This window comes from Hyaena hyaena, unplaced genomic scaffold (genome assembly GCF_003009895.1).
Source record: "Hyaena hyaena isolate Hyena2069 unplaced genomic scaffold, ASM300989v1 scaffold_666, whole genome shotgun sequence".
Taxonomy (NCBI): domain Eukaryota; kingdom Metazoa; phylum Chordata; class Mammalia; order Carnivora; family Hyaenidae; genus Hyaena; species Hyaena hyaena.
The window spans coordinates 449,586-473,645 of NW_024081295.1; the positions used below are offsets into that span (position 1 = coordinate 449,586).

Here is a 24,060-nt window from a genome sequence, read left to right on the forward strand (position 1 = left end):
AGGGGAAATGAAAAGTTAGTGGTGCATTTAGCAGCCTTTGCTTTTATTGCCTAATCCTTCAGGAGTTCTAGAAGATTTTTGTGCAGCTTCATCGGACATGTGATTCTGTTTGTGAGATAAGAGTCTAGTTCGGTAGGCGGACTCCCTACAGCCTAGTATTTATTTTCTGTTTATTTTTTATTGTCTTGTATTTGGTTCACACACACACACACACACGCACACACACGCGCACACACACACGCACACACACTACTATCATATACAGTTCAGTCCTGGTTCATTTAGAGAGGTCTGTGGGTCATGCTGTAAGTCATTGACTCCAGACCCGGAGTAAACACACAGTGCTCACTTTTTGTAGACTTCTTCCTCGTGCTGTGCTTCACCCTCCATTCACTCACCCCGCACTCCTTCATCCTCACATTCACTCACACCCCCACCCCATTCACTCACCCACCCATTCGTTCCTGTACTCACTTCTTCTACAAGGTATAGGCTTGATCAGCACAGGCTTATTGTGTTATGTTGTGTTGTGTTGTGCTGTGCTGTGTTGTGTTGTTTTTAAGCACAGATGTAATAAGAGTAAATCATTTCAAAACCTGTTCTATTTTCCCTTTCTTGAGGATTTGGGTAAAAATACTGAAGGATAAGTCCATACCCAGTTTTACTTTGTCACAGGCCTGTTCATAACCTCCTCCCCCACTTTTTTCCCTAAAGAAATGCTTTTTCTAACTCTTTTAGAGTCATTATTCAGCAATTTGCAGTTTTTAAAAATACATTTTAATGTGTGCCTTAACTCTGAATCCCATTTTAATGGTTCATCCGTGATATTTTACTCATACTTGGGTCTCTGATGGGTCTTTTGCACAATTATTGGATTTAGCATAAATATTTTTCCCTTCGAGCACAGTATAGTTGAATAAGCATGAGGCTTTTAGTGTCAGACAGACGTGCATTTGAAATCAACCTCTTCTGCTCTGAGTTCTTTAGCCTTGCACAAATTTATTTTTTGAGGCTTCATCTGTAAAAAGAGGAATGCCATCAACATAGTAGCTGATTATTAAATAGTAAATATTATCAATACTACTAAGGACACTAATCAAACTATTTCACCACTTACACAAAGATCCTTTGGTGATTCTTTGTATTTCTTTGCCTACAATCTTACTCTATCCCAGAGAAAGCCAAAAGCTACAAAAACATACACTTACTAAGGGGTTAATATAATTATTTTTTAAATGTGTATTTATTTTTGAGAGAAAGAGTGTGTGAGTGGAAGAGTGGCAGAGAGAGAGGGAGACACAGAATCCAAAGTAGGTTCCACCCTCTGAGCTGTCAGCACGGAGCCTGACGTGGGGACTTGAGTTTACAAGCCCTTAGATTATGACCTGAGCCAAAGTCAGACACTTAACTGACTGAGCCACCTAGGCGTCCCTGGGATTAATATAATTAAAAAGTTTTTGCTACTTGAGGTATATTTTATAAATTAGATACTTATCCCTGGATTTAGAGAAATAAAAACAGACATTTTCATAAGAAACAAAAAGACATTTAATGGGAAAATAAAGGTGTACTTCATTTTATTGCACTTTGTCTTACTGTACTTAGCAGATACTGGATTTTTTTTTTTTTTAAATGGAAGGTTTGTGACAATCTTGCTTCCAGCAAGTCTATTGGCATCATTTTTCTCACAGCATTTGCTCAATTCATGTCCTTCTGTCACATTTTGGTAATTTTTGCAATATTTCAAACTTTTTCATTAGTAGTATATTTGTTATGGTGACCTTTGAGTAGTGATTATAACTCACTGAAAGCTCAGATGATTAGAATTTTTTAGCACTGATGTGTTTTTTAGTTAAAGTATGTACATTTTTTAGACATATGGCATTGAACACTTAATAGACTACAGTGTAGTGTAAACATAGCATATGCACTAAAAAAGTCATTTGACTCTCCTACGGCGCTATTTGCTTTATTGTGGTAGTTTACAGTTGAACCTGCAATATCTCTGAGGTATGCCCTGTAAACCTATCCTGGGAAATTTGTTTAGATTACAGCTGACCCTTGAATGACAGGAGGATGAGGGGTGCTGGCCACCCTGCAGTTGAAAATCAGAGTAAATCTTTCAGCTATTCCAAAACTTAAATACTAATGGCCCACTCTGACCAGAAGCTTTACTGGTAACAAAAGCAGTCTATTGACACACAGTTTGTATGTTTACATGTATTATATACTGTATTATTACAATAAAGTAAGCTAAAGAAAAGAAAACGTTTTTAAGAAAATATGAAGGAAATACATTCACAGCACTGCACTGTAAAAATTCTGCATATCAGTGGACCTGTGTTGTTCAAGGGTTAACTGAACACGCATAAGGAAAGTGGCTTTATCAATCATTCATAAGCTTTGTTTCCCACCATAATCGCCATTAGAGCTTTGAGAAATTACTAGACCACAAATCACACCTCAAACCTACTGAATCAGAATGTGGAGAGATGGAGCTCAGAACTGTTCATTGGATTTAACCTGAATGTTTAGTCTGGGGCAAATACAAATCCTGATTTTATATTAATCAGGATTATAATACTGGTTATTAGTTCTCTTTATATAGATGTGAGGTTACATGTAATGAGTACAAAGCAGGATCATAAACTATGTTCCACTGAGGCTCCACAGTGCTTTTGTTTCATGGCAGTATCTACACTAGGTCCATGGGAAAAATGGGTTGGTGGCAAATACCTCTGGGAGAATCTGGTTAAACAAAGCTATATAAACTTCTCTTTGCCCTTAACATGTCAACACTTCGTACATGTCTCTGAGTGACATGGAGTATGAAATATTTCTGAAGCAGATTTGACTGTGAGACATTTTAAGACTTGTGAATCTAAATCAAAGATCTAGGGTTGACCATCATTATACAGGAAGTGATAATCTAGTTATTCGTAAACCCTTCTGCCCTACTGCAGTGGCATATAAATAAATATTTTAAGATTAAAAAATAAGGCAAAGTAACCAGTCTTTTATAGATGACCATCTTGGATTTATTAATATTGTTATTTGTTTAATCAACATGGCTAAAACTGTAATATGATGTTTTAAGCCAGATATAAAAAACATATAAATGCACATCTGGTTTTAGAGGTGAATGTGTTTGAAAACTTATATGTACTCACAATCGAACAAGTATATCTGTGATGTTTCGCATAAAAATTCTTTAGGGAACACCTAGAAATGATGGCTATATTTAAAATAATGAATTTCTTGATTTTTCTTTACCCCAAGCCTTATGGATTTGCCGTCTTTATCCTCAATTTTATATACTGATAACTTTATTTGTATTTTTATTCAAGTGTGTTTGTGTGTGTAATTTGAAAGTTTGAATAGTACTATACGGTTTATAATAAGTAAGGTCAATCCTTTGTCTCCATCCCACTTCCTATCCTCAATTCTTGCTTTCCAGAAGCAAACATAAATAGCTTAAGATATTTTGACATTTAAATATTTAAATGGTATTTTCTATTGTACTACTGTTTCTTTTTTTCTATTTTCAAATATTTTATCCAGGATCTATTAGCTTCCTTTCTTAATCTTGAAATGTTGCTTTTTTATAATCCCTTGTTCTTTGTTCATGGATGCCATGTTGTCTCATTTCTGACAATATGAACTACAGTTTGCTTCAGGCTTTCTTCTGCTCCCTTGCATTTCCTGTTTGTCCCAAGTCTTTCTTCTGCTTATCTGTGCTGCTGTCTTTCTTTTTAGAGACTTTGGTCTAGTTGTTTCTTGAATGTCCATTTCTTTCTTTTTTATAATGTTTATTTTTGAGAGACAGAGAGAGACAGAGCGCAAGTGGGAGAGGGGCAGAGAGAGAGGGAGACACAATCTGAAGGAGGCTCCCAGCTCTGAGCTGTCAGCACAGAGCCCACTGTGGGGCTGAAACCCAGGAACCACAAGATCATGACCTGAGCCAAAGTGGGAAGCCCAACTGACTGAGCCACCCAGGTCCCCCCTGAATGTCCATTTCTATTTAAAGTGTGTTGAAATTCTGTGATAATTGGCAGAGCTTGGAAATCACATGTCTTATTAAATTGTATGAAATCAGAAAGACATTTAAGTTCACCGAGTTTTAGTCTCCTTATCTATCAAATGTACTACATGTCAATAGATATTAACATCCTATGTTTCTGTGTAAGTTGAAATCTCTGAAATTATTTCTTGGTGATAAACAGTAGCTGTTTCATTTATGAGATTCCAAGCATTTTAACAGTACAACCAATGTTTTAATATAAAGTCTGAGTGAAGCAGAAGAAAATTGTGATTAGGCAGACACTCCTTCAAAGCTAACACTTCTTAGGTGTGTGACTATGAGCAATTTACTAAACGCCACATGTCACTTTCATTCCCTACAAAATAGGAAAAATAATTGCTAACTCACTGACGTGTTTGGATGGGTAAATGCACAAACATGCAAAGATGTTAACATAGTGTCTGATACATAATAACATTTCAGTAAAACTGCTGCTGTCGTTACTATATTTACTGATAAGCTAATGGAGGACAGACTATTTCCTATGTTTCTCTGAAATCTAGATAAAACCTTGTTTGTCCCTTGCTCAGAGTGCTTACTCCATAGATACTTATTAATTTGATGTGATTTGTAGGATTTGCTGTGTGTGGACCATATACTAGGTTAACAGAGTAAGTAAAAGTAGAATCCTTTCATTTTTCTTTATGTGCTTTATTATTATCATGCCTTACTAAACAAGGAAAACCAGGCATATCTGTTTTAACTGACCCTTAATTTTTATCATGATGTGCTTATTTCATTTTTGTCTGGTCTTTACATTTGCAGAGGTCAGATATGCATTCTTAACCTTCAAAACATGCCATTGTTCTTTTACGGCAGATGATGAGAATAAGTATTTATTTCATCTGTTCTGTTTCACCCTTCTGTCCTTGTACTTTTCTTCAATTTGCTGAATTAGACATGTTTAAATCCCTTTGGAAATGATACTCCATTTCCTTTTTTGGTAGGGTGGCAGTAGGGATGGGGTTGAAAACGGGTGGTATTTAAAGCCCAAGTATGTCTTTTGAAATGTCATTTTCACTCTACTGATTCCCAGTTTTTGATGAAATTTCTGATCAGGGGCTTAGGGGCGTGACTTCAAGGTAACTTTGATTTGTGATCACTTAAACATTTTGAGTTGTAAAGGAAACATAATGGGAAAGGTAAATTCAGCAACAATACATGTGTTAGAATAACACAGCTTTGAAGATCAAGTGCTCTGTTATCTGCATGTTCATCTGTTTAATGTACTGAGTCAATTCCACTGGTGATTCACAATAGGATTATAATGGAAAAGAGCACTTGTACCATGATTTACAGATTTTTGGAGCTATGGTGCCACCTACTGGAATATTTCTAAATATTCCCTTGTCTAAATCATGAAAACAGTCACTTCCTTTAAAAAAAAAAAATGTAGAAAATGTTATCCCAGAAGACTGAAGTCAAAAGATAACATATAGAAATACTAAGTCTATTACTATGCTCTATTTTATTATATTTGTTTCCTGTGTTTATAGAATTTAAAAGCGCTCAATGCAGTTGATGCTTTTAGAAGTACTAATGCTTTTTATTGTTACACACACCCTCTTAATCCCCACTGCTATTTTCTTAACCTGTTTTCCACACCTTCCCAGAATTGTCCTTATAGAATGTTTACATGTATTCTAATGCTATTTATATTAATACAATCTCCTAATATTAAATAGGTATTTATTATGCACTAGTTATTAAGTACTTTATGCAGACATTTATTTGCTTTTTCCAAGTCTATTTGACTCCACTAACAGTATATGACTGCTTTTAAGTTATATGTGAACTGGAGCATAAAGAGTATAGGGCTGTCTGCCCACGCAAACAGCTGAGATAACTACATTAGTTCTTTTGCTTTGCATCGGCCAAGCAGATCACTCTTTGACCATATACTGCAGCAGAATGGGTAGGTCATGAAATAAATATTTCATATAACCAGTCTGAAAGGGTCTTCTTGTTTAATGATGAGGTTACATCACAGTTGCTTCTTCCTATGTTTCAGTAATGTTCTGATAATGTCTGCATATGGAAATATAATAAACAAAGTCATTGTTCATATAATTTAGGAAGAATTGCAAAATGTGATAGAGATATCAACAAAGTACTGCAGACATTTGGTAGTGCAGTTTCCTCTATATATTTAAGTAACTTCACCTATTTATCTTACCTGATATGTAGAAACAGTCTCAATGGAAGTATTTGTTACTGTACGCTTACATTTATGGAAGTCATTAGATGTTTTTTTTGAGGGGATAGTTCCTTTAGATATTAGATATTTAATTAGGTTCTTTCATGTAGGTTGTCTTTACATATGTTCCGACTTTGAATTTGTAGGTTTTTGATATTTTAAAAAATAAATGAGGGACACCTGGGTGGTTCAGTTGGTTGAGGGGCTGACTTATGCTCAGGTTATGATCTCACAGTTCATGGGTTTGAGCCCTGGGTAGGGCTCTGTGTTAACAGCTCAGAGCCTGGAACTTGCTTTGGATTCTGTGTCTCCCTCTTTCTCTGCCTTTCCCCCGCTCACACACTTTCTCTCTCTCTCAAAAATAAATAAAAGTTTAAAAAAATTAAAAAATTGGGGAGCCTGAATGGCTCAGTCAGTTCAGTGTCCGACTTCAGCTTAGGTCATGATCTCACGGTTCATGGGTTTTGAGCCCCACACCAGGATCTGTTCTGTCATCGGGACCCCTGCTTTGGATCCTCTGTCTGCCCCTCCCCAATGTGTGTGCGTGTCTGTGCTGTCTCTCTCTCTCTCTCTCAAAAACAAACACTAAAAATAAATAAATTAAAAAAATTGAAAAAATTTGTATTTTATGTAATCTAGGAGATATGGCTTGTTGAAATTAATGTCAATCACACTGCTGTACTTCCTGAATATTTACTTGAGGACATCAGCTTGAATTTGGAAGTGGTTTGCGTCTTTGAAATTTTTATTTTAGTGTACTTCTGTGAGATTTATTGAGTGTCCAAGTAATTTTCATGTGATTTATCATGTTAACTAAAAGTGTTACAGAGATTGAAAATCTGTTTATAGGGATTTTGTGACTATAAGAATAAGTAAGTTTAGTCTTATATTGAGTCTAAACTGTGGATTTTCTTTTAAACAGATAAAAGACTCGTGTGTGTGTGTGTGTGTGTGTGTGTGTGTGTGTGTGTGTGACACTCTATAAAGAGAAGGAAGTAAAACATAAAATAAGCTCCCAGGTTTCAAAATCATCTCAAAATCACTCAGTGGAGGAATTTAGAATCACATTCTGAGATAAAGGGGTGTAAAGGAAAATGCATGTTCAATTTGAGAAGCTTTATGGGAAGTAAGCATGAAAGGAATATGATCCATCCTTAGATATGTTATTTGTTATTTGCCATGGATGTTAAATTTTGTTGCATTGGAGATTAAAGGATTTAGGGAATTGTTGAATGGGGCCGTGATTAGAACAGAAATACATAGATGTAATTACACATATAGAGATAAGCTGTTTCTCTGTTTCTAAGCTATGGAAGTCCCTTCACAGATAAACACAAGGTCTGTTAGTTATATTACTTTTGTTTGATGTCACTGTAGTTTGGTTGACTTTCCTGTCAAAATAATATTTTTTAGTAACAATTTTTTAAATTGACACACTTCTGATTTTTCTCTATCATTTGTCTATACCATACATAGAGCATTTATCCAGAAAACTAATTTAGCCCAAACGTCTGTATTTAGGGTCAAGTTTATTTTAGCATTTGTAATACTATTAGTCATTTATTCTATAGTCCAATCCTGATTAAGAGGCTTCTTTATTTAGTTTATGAGCTTTTAAAAAAACATCAATCTCTGTGTAGCCTAAAGCATTGACTAAAAGAATTTTCACATTGAAAGGTCAGATGTAGAAGAAAGGTGATAAGGATAAATTGATGAGGAAAGCTGGAGGCCTGAGGACTGACAGCAATGTCTGCAGAGTCAGACAAGCTCAGGTTCAAGCCTGGGCTAGCATACACTAGCCTTGCGAACTTAGCCAAGACACTTGACTAAGCCTCTTAGCTTAGCGTGTTGTGATCCTTAAGAGAGAAAATACAAGCAACAGGCTTACAATAGTGCCTTGTACACCATGAACTCTCCATACATATTAGCAATTAATAATAATAACGTATCATTTCTAAATTATTCTTTAAAAAGATACATCCTTAGAAATCGTCTTCCCCATTTTGGTAATTTACCCTGTCTCCTTTTCTAAACTTGAACTGAAATACTATACATCACATATTTTCTTTAAAAACATTCATGGGTTTTGAACCACTTAGAATTAAGTTAACATCTCTGGGGCGTTTAACATGTATGTGGCCTGATGAATAGTCTACTGTTTGGAACATTTCTAGCATATTTAACTCTACTATTCATGGTTTTAATGTTAAAAAGAAAGCTTCCTTATTATCCCAATAGTCTTTTTCTATTTCCATAATGAATATGTGACAAATTATAATTCCTTTTCATAACATGTTCTATATCATTTATGCTACATGTTTTGGTGGTAACTAATAAATCAGAATAATAGAGTATAGTGGTCTGTGGAGTTAGTGATGGGTCTAGTAAGGGCAACATTAAAATTCCTCCTTTCTTTGTCATCAAATCTATTCACTTTCTCTTTCATATTTATTGATTCAATGGCCTCCATCACTCTCAGGAAAAAATTAAATCTTTTTTCATGGTCTATAAGGGCTTGCTCTTGGCTCTTCTCCCAAAGGTATTGTCCTCAGTTCTGTTTGATTTCTCTCTTGCATTTACACATACTCAAAGCCATTCAACAATTACATATCTACCACTTATTACCTGCAAGACTTTTAGCTACGAAGCTTCAGCTGCCTCGTTTCCTCCTCATATTGTGTCATTCTTGCTGATCTCCCAAGAAAGGAATTTTAATTATTAGTCATAATCAGATTCACCTATGACTTAAATGTCTTTGCAGAATATTGGAGCGGCTATCTATCAGCTATCTATCTATCTATCTATCTATCTATCTATCATCTATCTATCTATCATCTATCATCTATCTTTCAAACCATTGGAGCTACATATATGTAGATATCTAACTATGCTTACATATCTTACAGTTTGTAATTTTTCCTAGAGCAAAGGACCATGCATGTTACATGTTCAAACCCAGCGCTTAATATCAGGACAGCAAAACAATAGACAGGTTTTGAACTTAACTAAATAAAACTAACTTGTTTGAAGTTCCAAGGAATTAGGTGTTTATATTGAGAAGGGATATATCAAAGTAGTTTTAGATATTTAAAAACCTATATACTTCCTAAATAAAGAAGAGAGGTGTATTCTATGAAGTGTATTTATACACTTGAACTAACTCGAATACTTTGAATGTGGCAATCTGCTAAATTCTTTACAATTATCATGAAGGTTATTCTTCTTTCACTTAAAACACAAGAGCTGTTAGTCACTCCTATAGTAAGCTTTTTTAAATTTTTCTTAATACTTCTATTGCAAATCGAAAAAAATTCTAAGAACTTAACTTAGAAGGAAATAAAAATAAAACAGAGAAAACTACTAACAGGAAAATAAAAATAATATAAAAAATCAAAACATTATTTTATATAGGATAGAAAGATAATAGCTGACTAAACAAGAGGAGGGACAAAAATCCAAATCACGTACATTAAAAACAATACTTAAGTATGAATGATTAAGAAAAGTAGAGAACTATAATTAGAAAATAAGAAAATATTTGATACAGTATATGTTTTAATGATGTATATTTTAATACACATTTATATATAATATATGTAATATAATATAAAATACAAAAATACTTTTTATATCAAGGAATAAACCAGGGAATGTCACTGAAAAATGCTGGGTCCTACCCATCTGATGGTACTTCTGAGGGGTGACAAGTTTTTCGGATCAGTTTATCCTCAAAAAATAAAATCTCAAGGTGCCTTAAATACTAGCCAACCCTTTCTTTAATCTGATGTTTGATTCTTTTTCACATCAGTTGACTGTCATTTGGGAAAGGATTTTATGACCTTTTTCATAGTCATTTACTAAGAGGGGGGATGAAACATGTCTCACTCACTGCAGACTGAATCTAGTTCCAATCACGGCAATAAAACCGGCCTTTGCAACATTCCCACAAACTCACTGATCCATGTTAAGCTCTCATCTTATTTGATTTCATTAATTCCCTTTTTGAAACACCCTCTATTAGTAACTCATGTTGACTTTGATTTCCCTCCTACATAGAAGATTAGGTCACCTTTGCTGGCCTTTTCCTTAAATGTTTATTCAACTTCAGAATTGTATCCTGAACGTTCCTTTTGTATAACTGGGGGTCTCCTGCACCACCGTTGCTACAATATCCTTCTATATGCTGATCCGTAGCCTCAGCCCAGATGGATATCTTGAGCTGCCAACCTCCACCTCCAAATATTACTAAACATTTTTACATAGAAGTCTCAAGAATATCAAAATTTCCTGTCTCTTCTGCTTTTCTTCTTTAGCTTAGTGAAAGCTTCCACAATGTACCTACTGCAATTGCCTAGTATATTAAACTATCAATCTTGTTTCTCTTATTACTCATTCTCTGCCTTTCTTACTTCTAAAGATTTACAAGGTCATGATGACTACTTCCAAAGTGTTTCAGATTTTTTTCTTGCCTTTCCTTCTTTCTTTCTCTTTTTCTTTCTTTCTTTCTCTTTTTCTTTCTTTCTTTCTTTCTTTCTTTCTTTCTTTCTTTCTTTCTTTCTTTCTTTCTTTCTTTCTTTCTTTCTTCCTTCCTTCCTTCCTTCCTTCCTTCCTTCCTTCCTTCCTTCCTCCCTCCCTCCCTCCTTCCCTCCCTCCCTCCCTCCCTCTCTCTCTCTCTCTCTTTCTTTCTTTCTTTCATGATTTTCCTCACGTAGANTTCTTTCTTTCTTTCTTTCTTCCTTCCTTCCTTCCTTCCTTCCTTCCTTCCTTCCTTCCTTCCTTCCTTCCTCCCTCCCTCCTTCCCTCCCTCCCTCCCTCCCTCTCTCTCTCTCTCTCTTTCTTTCTTTCTTTCATGATTTTCCTCACGTAGAACATCATCTTTCTCATACGCTTTCATTTTAGTCTCCTGATGGTTCTGTCCCAAGCTTTGCCTTCTGATAATCTATTTTCCATTTTACAACAAGGTCAGTCAAAAATTGAAATTCTTCTCCAATAGACCTACCCTTGAACACCTTCTTCTGATGGCTGTTTAAAGCCTTTAAGATAAATGTCAACATCTTATTCCTCTAGGACTGAGCTAGCTGTCCATAATCCTTTAAGTCACACCTTAAATGTATCTAAGAAACCCTCTCCGTCACCTTTTCTGCCAGCTGGCCACCAACCTTGGAAGTCTAAATTAGGTGATCTCCCTATGTGCTTTTTTTTTTTTTTTTTTAATTTTTAAAAATTTATTTGAGAGAGAGTGAGTGTGAGTTGGAGAGAGGGACAGAGGGAGAGACAGAGAGAATCTTAAATAAGCTCCATGCTCAGTGCAGAGCCTGATGTCGGGTTCAACCCCAGAATCCTAGAATCATGATGAGCTTAAATCAAGAGTCGAATGCTTAACTGACTGACTAAGCCACCCAGGTGCCCCCATCCCCACTGTGCTGCTATAGTGCATTCTGTCTCATTGGTCATCACACTGTAAGACTTTTTCTTTTTTCCTTCCTTCCTTCCTTCCTTCCTTCCTTCCTTCCTTCCTTCCTTTTCTTTATTTTTTGGTCTGTATCTCACACTGAACTGAGCTCTTTGGCAGCAGGAAATTTCTCTATCATGGTCATATTATATCACTAGTATGTGGCATATAGCATAGCACATAATCGGCACTCAATAAATAATCATTATTATCTAAATAAATGAATGCATTTGAGAAAAAAGTCCAAAATCTTTTGCAGGCTTGAAATTAATTCTAATAGCTCTCCTTTATTCTAATACTTTTTTATTTTACCTGAGAATTAAAAAACTAATAGCATAGTTTTGACACACTTGGACACTGTAAACATGATCTTAAGAGAAGGAATATAGTTTCAGTGGTAAAAGGTACAGAAAATTGTCACTTTGTGAATGCTAACTTAGAGATGATGTATATATGTAAATCTAACATATTTACATATATATAATGAAATTTCAAATTTTCTAAGAGATGTTTGTTTTCCTTTTTTCAGGAGAAGACAGCACTCGCTCCAATACTGGTAAGAATTAATATTTTCATTTTACTTATTTTATTATTTTGTTGCAAAGTTTATATATATATTTAATGTTAATAGAGTTTTCCATTATTGTCTAGTAAAATAATTTTATAAGGACACATGTTATAATTATGAATTATTTCTTGAATTACAAAAGTGTTCTTGATATTTTCTTGTTCTTAATATTCCTGTTTATAAGATATAAAGTTTGATAACTACTTGAATGTATTATTTGTATACTTGTTATTGTGTATAAATTATAACTTTTCTTAAACTTGACAACAAATTGCATAACAGGATTCTAATCTCTTTTTAAATTTTAACATTACAAATAATTCAAGTTAGGTTGCAAAATTTTATACTCAAAAATTTGTATAGGAATTTTCTGAGAAATTAGAATTCTAAATATATTATATATGCTTAAGTATATATATAAATGCTTAAATACATATATACATATATATAATATATTAAAAAAAGCTTTGAGAGTAGTAAGATGTTTTATAATAATCATTTCCAGATTCTATTGTCACAATGGAATTAATAGTCTTAATGAGTATTCTAATCCTGAGATAGATTAAATTTAAACAATGAAGATGTTAAAACAAATGCGTACATATTACACTCAAAAATAAGAGAGGAAAGTACATTTCATGTGGTTAAAAATAAGTTATATCACTTAAATGTTATTGTAATATAAAATGTATTACTGATTTCCTGATTCATCATACAGTTGATAGTATGCATTAAGAAGGTAAGTAAAGCCACTAAGACAATTCTGATTTAATAATTATAATGCACAGTTGTAGTTATGTACATTCAAAATGTTCTGAGAATTGAGTTATTAAAGGAATTGGTTTTGTAATTAACGAAAATTCATTCTGAACTATGGAAACAAGGAAGTATGTGAATACTAACAAAATGCTCTTGAACCTGCATAAGAAGCACATTCTCTTATTTTTTAAAATATGTACTGTTGGAATTTATGTTTGTATACTATGGCAGAGAAGTTTTATAAATACATGAAAGTCATTAATGCATAGCAAGATATGATTGGTTTATGCCAGCTACTCTCGTGCATTTTAGCATCTCCACCTTTTACAAATGATGAAGTTCATTCCAATCATATAAACTGGTTATTGCTGCAGGAGGGGAATGGGAATGAGGTAGAAATAGGGGATGAACGCTTAGAATGCTAGATGGCTCATCACCTTACTGAGAAAGTTTCCGTTATCTTTGCACTGTTACAAAAAGCCTCCAAATGATGATATCAGGTAAGTCAAAATAGTGCCCCAAAATGCAAATGAGAATGGCCTCTTGCAAATATTATGAACAGGAATGTGATCAGTGGAAACCAGTGATATCTCCAAAATGAAAATAAAGGACAATGTACAATTGGAGCATGTTTTCTCATCCTGAATTAAAGTCTTGTTTATTTAACCAGGGGAGGTGAACTGAGGTTAAGATGTGTGCAAGAATATTAAGGCTTCTAGGGAGAAAGGTAGTTTTCTGAATACTGTTTTTTCATAGACCTTGGACTGAAGTTACTTGATGAGGTACAATCTTTAGGAATGCTGCTCTTCAACAAAGCATAACACTATTATGGGAGGTATTTGGCGTGATTTTCCTTCTAGTCTTTTTGTAATTCAAATCTAAAAGATAAGTGGGCGTGGGTGATAAAGGGAAAATGTCACATTTCTCTCAGAGCTAAGGCGAGCATTGGAATTGTGCCAAAACCAAAGACAGGTTAACCGAAAAACAACAAATTAATAATTGTTCAAGTCTATAGTGAGGAAACTACATTAATGGTCTTGCACAGAATTTTAAGCACCTCCTCCTCTCCTTTTCATCTTCTTAATCTCTCTCCCTGTCTTTCTTCTTCCTGTCTTCACTGCCGCCGCCACCCTTGCCCCTTCCTTTTATTCAACATAGAGCAGGTGAGAGAATATGTCAAGTAGGATTTAGGATTTTACACTGAAGACGGGAAGGAGTGACTTGCCTATCACTTCACTAGATACGTTGGCGTGTATTACGGGCAGAGGTTTGCTAGTAAATACGTAGCTTTGTGTGTTATTAGATTACGAAATTCTAGAGATTGAAAATTTTCCTTGGAAAACAACAACCGTAACAAATGTACTATCACTTTGTATTTCAGTAACCACAGAAGAGTTCTACATTATTTTACGTGCTTGGGGCGTTGGGGCAGTTCACTACGGCTTGGATGGTTTTTATCTGGACTTAGTCAACACTGATTTCACTTCACCTTGAATGAAGCCAGGACTTCTCTGTGTCCTTTCTACTTCCATTTTCTTAATTCCCTTAAAATCCTTTCATCTTTTCCAGTTCCTCCCATCCGCAATTTCCTTCCATAAGTGGTCCCTTTTCTCTTACTCATTTTTGTTGGACTGAATTGTTAAAATACTTGTGTGATATTTAATTTTTTGTTAATTAAATATTGAAAAACATAAATTTGATGATTCACTGAAATGAATATACGTTAAACATAGAAAACTTAGGGGAAAACCCCACATCTTCATAAGCTCAGTATCCAGAGATCACAATGTGGTTTTTTTTTTTTTTTAAATAACAATTTTGGTGTATTTCTCCCCATTCTTCTATAAGGAAATACACCTTCTGAGTAAAAGAACACAAAAGATTTAAAGTCTTTTAATATGCATTGCTAATGTGCCCTGCAGAAGGCTTTTATCAGTTGTATACTTCTATCAGCTATGGGTTCCCTATTTCAGCACTACCTGGTCACCTTGTTTTTGTCTTCTGAAGTGAATTAAAACAGTGGAAAGTGTTATTGCAATATCTCAATTTGTGTGTCTTATATTATCACAAAGTCGAAAACATTTTTGTAGACTTGGGCCATTGTGTATCTGTTTGAGAATTTTGTTTCCCTGTCTTCTATCCAATTTTGCTTTGTTTTTGATTTCCGAAAATGAATCAGTGTGAGGGTACCTGGCTGGCTCAGTCAGTAAAGCATGCAACTCTTGATCTCGGGGTTGTAAGTTCAAGCCCCATGTTGGGTACAAAGATCACTTAAGAATAAAATCATAAGAAAATCAGTGTATACCTAAAACTTTTATCTTTCATCCCCCCCCCCCCCCCCCCCCCCCCCCAGGACACTAGTCCTCCTAACAATCTCCTTTAAACTATCTTTTTCTAGTGCTCATTGATAAGTTTTTTTGTTTTTTTACAATTTGTTATCAATTTTCNCATTTCACCCATCCCAGGACACTAGTCCTCCTAACAATCTCCTTTAAACTATCTTTTTCTAGTGCTCATTGATAAGTTTTTTTGTTTTTTTACAATTTGTTATCAATTTTCTTTATATGTTTGCTCCATCCTTTTGAACCCAACTGCTTTGGACAGTTAGGAAACCAGAAACTGAAAGGGAAGAGGTTAGGGAATAGCTGCTTTCAATTTTATTTCCCCATTTGTATCTTTAGCCACTACATCTAAGTCTTTGTATGTATGTATGTATGTATGTATGTATGTATGTATCTGTCTTCTATCCATATGTATATATGTATTTGGTAAAATATACATGGTAAAAATCATGTCTATATGTTTTGTGTATTTACACACACACACATATATATATATATTTATATACACACTGTAATGGACTGGGGAGTTAGTTAACTCAGATGAGTATATGTTGCAGGATATGATTCATGTATTTATTTTGCTTTCCTTTTTACATCTCCCATGAATATCATAGGACTGAATTCAACAGAAGAGCCCAGTATTCTGGCTCCAAGAGACCCCTTACCTGCCCGCATCACTACATTCTCACTTCCAAGCATCTCTGAAAGAGAAAATAACTCCTCAGAGACCACGCCTACTCTTAGTCCAGACAATCCTTCAACTGAAGAGACCACGCCTACTCTTAGTCCAGACCATCCTTCAACTGAAGACTTCCTGAACTCTTCAGATAATGCTAATACTCTTAATGTGACAGGTCGGCACAGAGGTGTTAACTGAAATGAGTTTAGGAGAATTTGTCTTTCTTTTTGAATCTGAAAGTTATCAGAACTGTTTTTCTTTCAAATAAGTGTGCAATTTCTACATATGTGGTTTCATTCAAACATAGAAAGTGTAGAACATCCAGGTGTTCATGAAATTTTGACTGATCAAAGTAATGAAGGCACGTTGTTAAGGAGATGATGGGTAGGGAGACAGGGAAGCCCCTGTAAGGAAGACTGGTTGGAAAAGGGAGGGGAGTTTCTTCAGTAGCCACTGAACTACATGCCCTGAGTCATCATCCCCTTTCTGCTCACGTGGGATTTCTGTGATGCCAGATCTGTCAGAACTCATTTCAGGACTTTGTCAGTCTTCCCTCCTTGGCTGTAATTCCAAAGTAGAATCTTTCATTGTTGAAATCCAAAATCTCAATATCAGAAAATTACTGGAGATAAACAATTTATTTTTTAAAAAACACACTGAGGATCAATAATCCAGCTTAGTTGTTTGAATTTCCTCCAGAGATATTGGCATTTAAAAAATAATCAAGGTTGTGGGTCTTATGGTGGAATTTAGGTAATGTGGCCACTTTCATAGCAAAATACCAGTGATGTGGGAGGTAGTTTTACCAGGGAAGACCACTGACACTCTTCAGAATTCCAGTAAATCTGTGATTTGCTCGTTATATATTTAATGTTAGGTCTGCCAGTGTATTTGGCACATAAGTCAACCATCATGAGGGTTATTTATGCCTTTTCTGAAATAACGTGCTATGTTGTCATTTTTGGAGGCAAACAGGTTTATAGACATACTTTGATTAGAGAATAAGCTATTTACCTAACAGTACTATTAATCTTAGTTTGAAAAACAAGTAAATTTAACACTATCTCAGAAATTTGGCAGAGGGGTACATTGTAATGTTTTGAGTACCATAATGATGAAGTTTATTGGCCATAATAAGCAGGTAAATAAATGATAAATGCCTCCTTATGTTGATTACAGAACTGTAAATTCAGTCTTTGCTCCATTTTTTCCTTCCACCTTAGCAGAGTAGTGGCTAGGATCTATCTAAACATTGCAAACATTTGGATCCATCGCCCAAAATATTAACAAAAAGAATGGGAGAACGAGGATGTTAATGGTTAGGTAGAACATTCCAGGCTAAACTGTTTTACTGGCTGAGTAATGTCACACAGTTTTCCATTTTAAAGTTTCCTCATTTTGCTTCATGTACACAAGCACACACATATCCTATTCCTTATGAAGCAGAATGTGAGAAGAAAATGTTTAAAATGGAATAGACTGGAAATAAGGATGAATAATACTAAAATACAAACTTGCGCTGACACAATAATACGATGGTAAGGTTAGCTTGGAAGACTTCCTACATTTTCAGATAAAATAAGACATTTTATCCCCCTACAAAATAACTTTGCTACCCGGTGATACTTGAATTATCTACTGGGATAAAATCTGTATGTGTGATTTAATTTATGATTGTAATTGATTTGTATTATGGAATACAATCCAATTTTCCTGCTTACTGATATATATAAGTAGAAATTTCCTTAATCAATGTTTCTAACACTATAATATTTTCAAGCATTTTCAAAAATGAATACAATAAGCATCTTTTGCATAACATTAGACTTAATTATGTAATATTATTTTTACAAAAATATTTTATGCATGTTGCAAAACATCAACATAGAAGTATACATAAAGTATATACTTTATGCTTATATATACTAGTTTACATATAAAGTATTTTTTTTTTACACACATACACAATGAAAATACTGTTTCTCCAAACCCTGACCCTTAAAGATCCAATTTTATCTGTGGTGATATCTCCTCCAGACTCTAGACATGTGAGTCTCTGAGAGAATGTGGGTGTGTGTGAACTGTTACCCCACATCTTTTCCAATACTAGATATTATTAATCTTTCAAAACTCTGCCAGTGTGATAGTTAAAATATTTTATTTTAACATTAAAAAATTTCATAGTGATGAGCATTTTTGCATATACTTTTTAGTCGTTGTATACATCAGATATCTGTTACATGTCTTGTCCATTTTTCTATTTTTTTCTTTTTTTTATGATTTGCATATTGTATATTGAGGACTTCTTTGCTGATTCTGCCCACGAAGAAATACCCCAACTTTCAGTTTGTAAAGTTGAAGGAGAATTCAAAAAGCTCACAGAGATTTGGAGGAAAAAAAAAAAAAAGAAAGAAAGCCACCTGGAAACCTGAGTCATCTATGACTTAATCAGGGTCAACTGGGCCCCAGGGAGCCTCTGGGAATATGTAAATGAAGAACTCAGGTGCCACCTTCCTGCCAGGGAAACTTAAATAGAGGCAGACACACATTTTAATAGATTGGGTCATTTCACGGTTTAGTAAACAAATATACTGATAACGTCTCAGTATTTAAATGTTTCCTCTGCAGCAGGGAAATACTGAAATGATTTCACTTTCTTACCTTAGGAGCTACACAGCCGGCTCCCTTCTCCACGCACGCAGACTCGCAGGCGCCCTCTGCCGGATCTGACACGCAGACACCTAGCAGCATTGCTGCCTCTCCCGCACTCACCCCTGCTCCGGGGAGGAATGACACATCAGGTTTGCCGGGCTTTTAGATTTGTGCAACTGTGAAGAGAGCATGACAGCTGCCTGTGTTTCAGAGTGGTGTCAGGGAATCCAACCACTTGTTAAACGTGTAGCACTTGCTAGTTGGTTAATTTGGAATTTCATACTTTCCTGGGTAGCCTTAGATTTACGAGGAAACCTAATTAAGGCCCTTGTAGTACAGATGAAATAATAAAGAATGAGACTTAGGAGAATAAAGGAAAAGCCTGTTCCGGAATAAACAGTTATTCAGGGTATTCTGTACGTTTCTTCATATTGGGGCAAGTACCACTGCACAGTGAAAACTTTTGCTAGTAATGAAGAATAATATGTAGGAAATGTTACTGATAGACTTCTAACCCATAAACAAAATCATGAACAGTAAATGACTTCCATTATCAATGAAGGCCACTAAGAAATTGTAACCACAGTTTAACTGTTTTTTAAAAGAATGGAGGGGCGCCTCGGTGGCTCAGTCGGTTAGGCGACCGACTTCAACTCAGGTCATGATCTCACAGTTCGTGGGTTCGAGCCCTGAGCCAGGCTTTGTGTTGACAGCTAGCTCAGAGCCTGGAGCCTGTTTCAGATTCTGTATCTCCCTCTCTCTCTGACCCTCCCCTGTTCATGCTGTCTCTCTCTCTCTCTCTCTCTCTATCTCAGAAGTAAAATAAAACATAAAAAAAAATGAATGGAAAAAACTAGCGGCTCCATTTTCCCCATCCAAACATTAAGATTCTTTCAGCTTTCCATCTCTGTATATAAAACAGTGCAAAATATCTCCTCCTTTATCTTTCCAAAATCAGGGTCTAAGTGGCTTCATGGTGCCTTTTTTTAAAATCCTGAAAGACAAAAATCCACACGAATATATATAAAAACGTAGTGGCTTCAATGCCTGAAAATCAAAGATTAAATGGGAGAGCCCACAGAGCAGGCACTAAAGTGGCCTTTCTTTAAATATGAATCAAATAGGGAAGCCAGACATATCAAACAGAAGAATTATGAGGTATTAAAACTCTTCCCTTGGCACCAAAATCATTACAGGCAATGCACAAACTTGAAGTGACCGGGGAAAGAGCTGCCCTCCCCGCCCTGCCCTGTTCCATCCACTCCAGCTGCAGAGCTACAGTAAGAATTTCTGGAGCTTTTAGCAACGCCACAGGCTCAGAAGTTGTGGACGAGATGGAGCTGTAAAATAGCTAGAGGACTGGCCTGCAGCGGCTGATTGTCGCAAAACCCACTCCATTTGTCCTCCTGAAGAAATGCTTACTCTCATAGTGGTGGATTCCACTAATTAAAAACTGATTAGGATTCATTAACCTAATGAAAATTGAAAAAGCCGCTCCTAAATCAGCACTGAGATTACCTGCACAAGGAAATAGTTTTCACATGAAGGGGGAAGGCAGGGAAGTTGGGGAGAGACAGTAGGGGCTTTAGAACAGCATGAGGACAGGGGGCTCTTGGAGGAGGCCAAGGGAACAAGCATGTGGAAGAGAAGAAAGGAAAGAATGTGGAGGAACGAGGAAGACAAACCAGCTGAATTTTAAAAAAATATGTTTTTTATTTTACTTTTGGGAGAGAGAGGTGGGGAAGGGGCAGAGAAGGAGAGGGAGACACAGAATCCAGGCTCCAGGCTCCAAGCTGTCAGCCCAGAGCCCGACTTTGGGCCAGACTCAGGAACCCCGAGATCATGACCTGAGCTGAAGTTGGACTATTAACGAACTGAGCGACCCAGGTGCCCCAAACCTCTGATTTTTAAAACTCAGCAGAGGGTCATTTCTGCATCTAAAGTTTTACTTTGTTTTAGGAAAAATTAAACCCTCCTACTCTTCTCTATGTTCTGTTGGAGACCTTCTCTGGGGATACAGAACTGCAGAACAGATCTTTATGTTATTCATTCTACTCTATGGTTTAGTTAAATGCAGGGGAGGTAGTGGCTTCTGAAGACTGAGCTGAGAACCTAAACTCAAATTTTTGGAAGATGCCTTTTCAATGCTAATGGCTCGGTTTGTAATTGGACAATGCCCACTTGCTTGCCCTGAAACCGTTTTCAGAATGTGCATGCCTGTTTCACTCTGCTGAAACCCTAAGAATCTTACAAATGCAAGACTAATCTCATATCATTGAACCAAAGACCCCAGGGACCATGACAGTGAGATAACCAAACAATCTCCTGTAGAGGCTAGTTAGTATTTCTTTCTTTTTTTTTTTTTTTTTCCCATGGCAACTTCCAGAGTTCCAGTCCTCTAGAAGGCACCCAGTGAATACATACTGATTTCTTGTGCCAGAATTCTGCGTGTGATGTCTGCAGGAGGGTGTAGCACGCCTTAGGTGCTTTGAACCTTGGCAATGACATATTCTAACCAAATACACTGTGCGGTTTCTTTAGCAATGGCACCTAATTCTATATGTATTTGCTTAAGTGTGCTTGGAAAATAAGGAAAGGGTGTCTGCATGATGTGGAAGTTCTTTGGTTCTAAACCAATTTGATTTTTTCCTGGGAAGGGCAGTCAACATAGTGAAAGTAGAATTGTTACCTCCATCTGGAAAGGAAAACACCCTGAGCTCAGCAGCTGTAGAGGCAGAAGCCCATTCAGCTCTAATGTAAGAAAATTAGACCTAAGCACCTGCACCCAGAAATGCCTCCCCAGGGAGGTGCCCCCGAGGCGAGGTTTCCGGCACATGGTACATTGTACTTCCTCTTCTCCCAACCTTCACACACCCTTCTCCACCCAGAGCTCCGGGCCCGTCTTTGTCAGCACCAGCAAGCCAGCGCCCCACTCTGTCACTTGGGTGCATTTCCTCCATCACCTAAGGCATCCCTTGGTTGGAAAGCTTGGCCTCGCTGGCTTGTGCAAACAAGCTATCTCCTCAGGTGCCAAATACTTTTACAAGTGGTGTTCTGATTACAGAGCTGCCTAGGCGTTGAGTTGCATGATGTTATTTTTTTTCTGCAAACCCGGCTGGTTTTCATTTAGTTTTACAGAACGCAGACAACTAAGTGCTCACTTGTTGCTTGGCTTAGCCTCGATACCTCTGTTTATGCTGAGTGTCTGGCTGTTGCCCTTCTGTGGCAGAAATGGATGACCGTGATGGTGGCCTTTCTGATTGCAGGTTTTCCAGGAGAGAAGATTCCACTCAGCACCTTTCCTGCAGACAAAGCTTTCACACCAGTAGCGACCCTCAGCCCCGCACACAGCAGCCCTGCTGCCCTTAGCTCACTCATCTCCAGCATCACCTCCAAAGATAACTCCTCAGGTTTGGCCACGGTGCCCTAGGGGTTGTAGGTTGTGGATAACAAACTGGAAATTTGAAGCTTGAATGCAGTTCTTTTATGTATTTCATACCACATGTTGTCTGCAGTGAAGTTTCACATACTGACATCAAATTAGCCAAAATAAACTTGCCAGTAAGCTTTGTTTCTTGGCGTACCTTATTTTGTTATTCATATAATGAATGTTCATGGCAAGGAAGAGAGAAAATAGACTTGAGTCATATGGCCCTGGGATCCAATCCATTCCCGTTAAGCTTCTGGATGACTTTTAGCACAAGCTACTAATAGTTTTTGTGTGATGGTTTTCCCTTCTGTAAAAATGGATATTACAATATTCATTTTAGAGGGTGGATGTGAGGACTGAATATGTAAAATGCCTGGGAGGCAGTGAATGTTTAAAAAGACTAAGTGGGATCCTTATTAGTAATTAAAATAAGGAGGTTATTGAAGGAGAAAGGAGTAGTTTCAGGAAGATTGCACATCAGGTAAGAATTACCCCAACGGATGAAGAGTTTCTCTCAACTTATTGAATGTCAAGCTCTAATTATTTGAACTATTGGTTATCTTAAAGGGCCACTGGTAGATAAAGCTTTGGTTCACTTTCTTATTTTAAAAACAAGCAAGTGTCAATTCCAATGATTCAGTGAGGAAAGAAAGAAAGAATCTTTGCTGAAGAGTTTTTCCCTTGACCTTCATTATGACAAACTCATTAACTTGTCTTCTCTGTTCATTTCCTTGCAGATTTGAATCTTATGTCCACTTCACCCGCAACAAGCATTACCTTAACAACTGCTCCCACAACAATAGGTGACAACCTTACCCTCAGCCATGCAATCATACCACTACCACGTACCTGGGATGTGCTCATAGAAGGGTCTTCCATTTGCTCTCCAGTGGGCTCCTTTTTTGGAGAAGTTCATTTGAGTATTCTAATCATGGGGGGGCTATGGAATAGCAGTTCATCTTACAACACATATTTTAGCTGTAGAACAGCTGGTGAGATCAGCGCATAATGTTACTGTGATATCATATCATTATAACATCCCCCAAGAGTTGTGTACTTTATGCAAATGCATAGAAAAAGGATCAAAGATACTGGGACTTCTTTCTCAAAGAGTGGGCTTAGGTATTAGTATGAAAAAGAACAATTCTATCAGTGGGTCTCTGCCTTCCAAGTGGTGACTCGCAGAGGGTTGATTGCAGAGCTCCAGTCATGGAGCATGAAAGCAAAGGCAAGGGATCTGAATGAACTTGGCAATTGGCAGTGACAGTCAGTGGGTCGGCCATGGCAGAGCCTGCAAGCCCATGGTTCTCTCCCAAATTTTTCTAACTCAAAGGCCAGATTAGCAGGATCTCTTAGCTTTCACAAAGCACATTTCCGCTCTTTCTTCAGTTAAATGCAAATATGCTTCACGCACGATATGTTTCAATTTGTTGAAAGACCCTTCATTACCCTGCATCCAGTATATGTACAAAGAAATTACAAAAGTTAAACTGGAGAGTGAAGCAGCCTTTGCTGATTTTCTGATTTTTTTCAACAAAGGTGTCAACTGAACTCTCTAGGGGTTATAATGATATAAATCTATTTTGAGAGTAATCAAGGGGATGAGGACCTTTACATGTGTTTGGTTACATGAATAGTTAGCCATGTCACCACACCATAATCAAAAGTGTGCTCAAAAAAATCTCTATATTATTATTATTAAGTATTATTATTATTACAATCATTATGGGTTAAACTCATGAAAATGTCTTATATAACTAGCTCATTAGTTTTTAACATTTGAAGTTTGAGACTAAAACATTGTCCTAGGCACTGCAAACCCTGAGTTGTCTGTTAAACCTAACTCATAGACTTTGAAGTCGAAACATTATAAACCCCCTCTCCCAAAATGACTATAGCA

General features: G+C 36.4%; 1 protein-coding gene across 1 annotated transcript in view; it reads left to right on the plus strand.

Annotated features, from left to right (window-relative positions):
- PTPRC (protein tyrosine phosphatase receptor type C) overlaps positions 1-24,060 on the plus strand; it is a 123,673-nt gene that overhangs the window by 43,392 nt on the left and 56,221 nt on the right. The window contains exons 3-7 of the mRNA XM_039216967.1: positions 12,260-12,286; positions 16,014-16,253; positions 18,745-18,879; positions 21,997-22,140; positions 22,898-22,963. Of these exons, the coding sequence (XP_039072898.1) occupies positions 12,260-12,286; positions 16,014-16,253; positions 18,745-18,879; positions 21,997-22,140; positions 22,898-22,963 (612 nt within the window). The remainder of the gene's footprint in view (positions 1-12,259; positions 12,287-16,013; positions 16,254-18,744; positions 18,880-21,996; positions 22,141-22,897; positions 22,964-24,060) is intronic.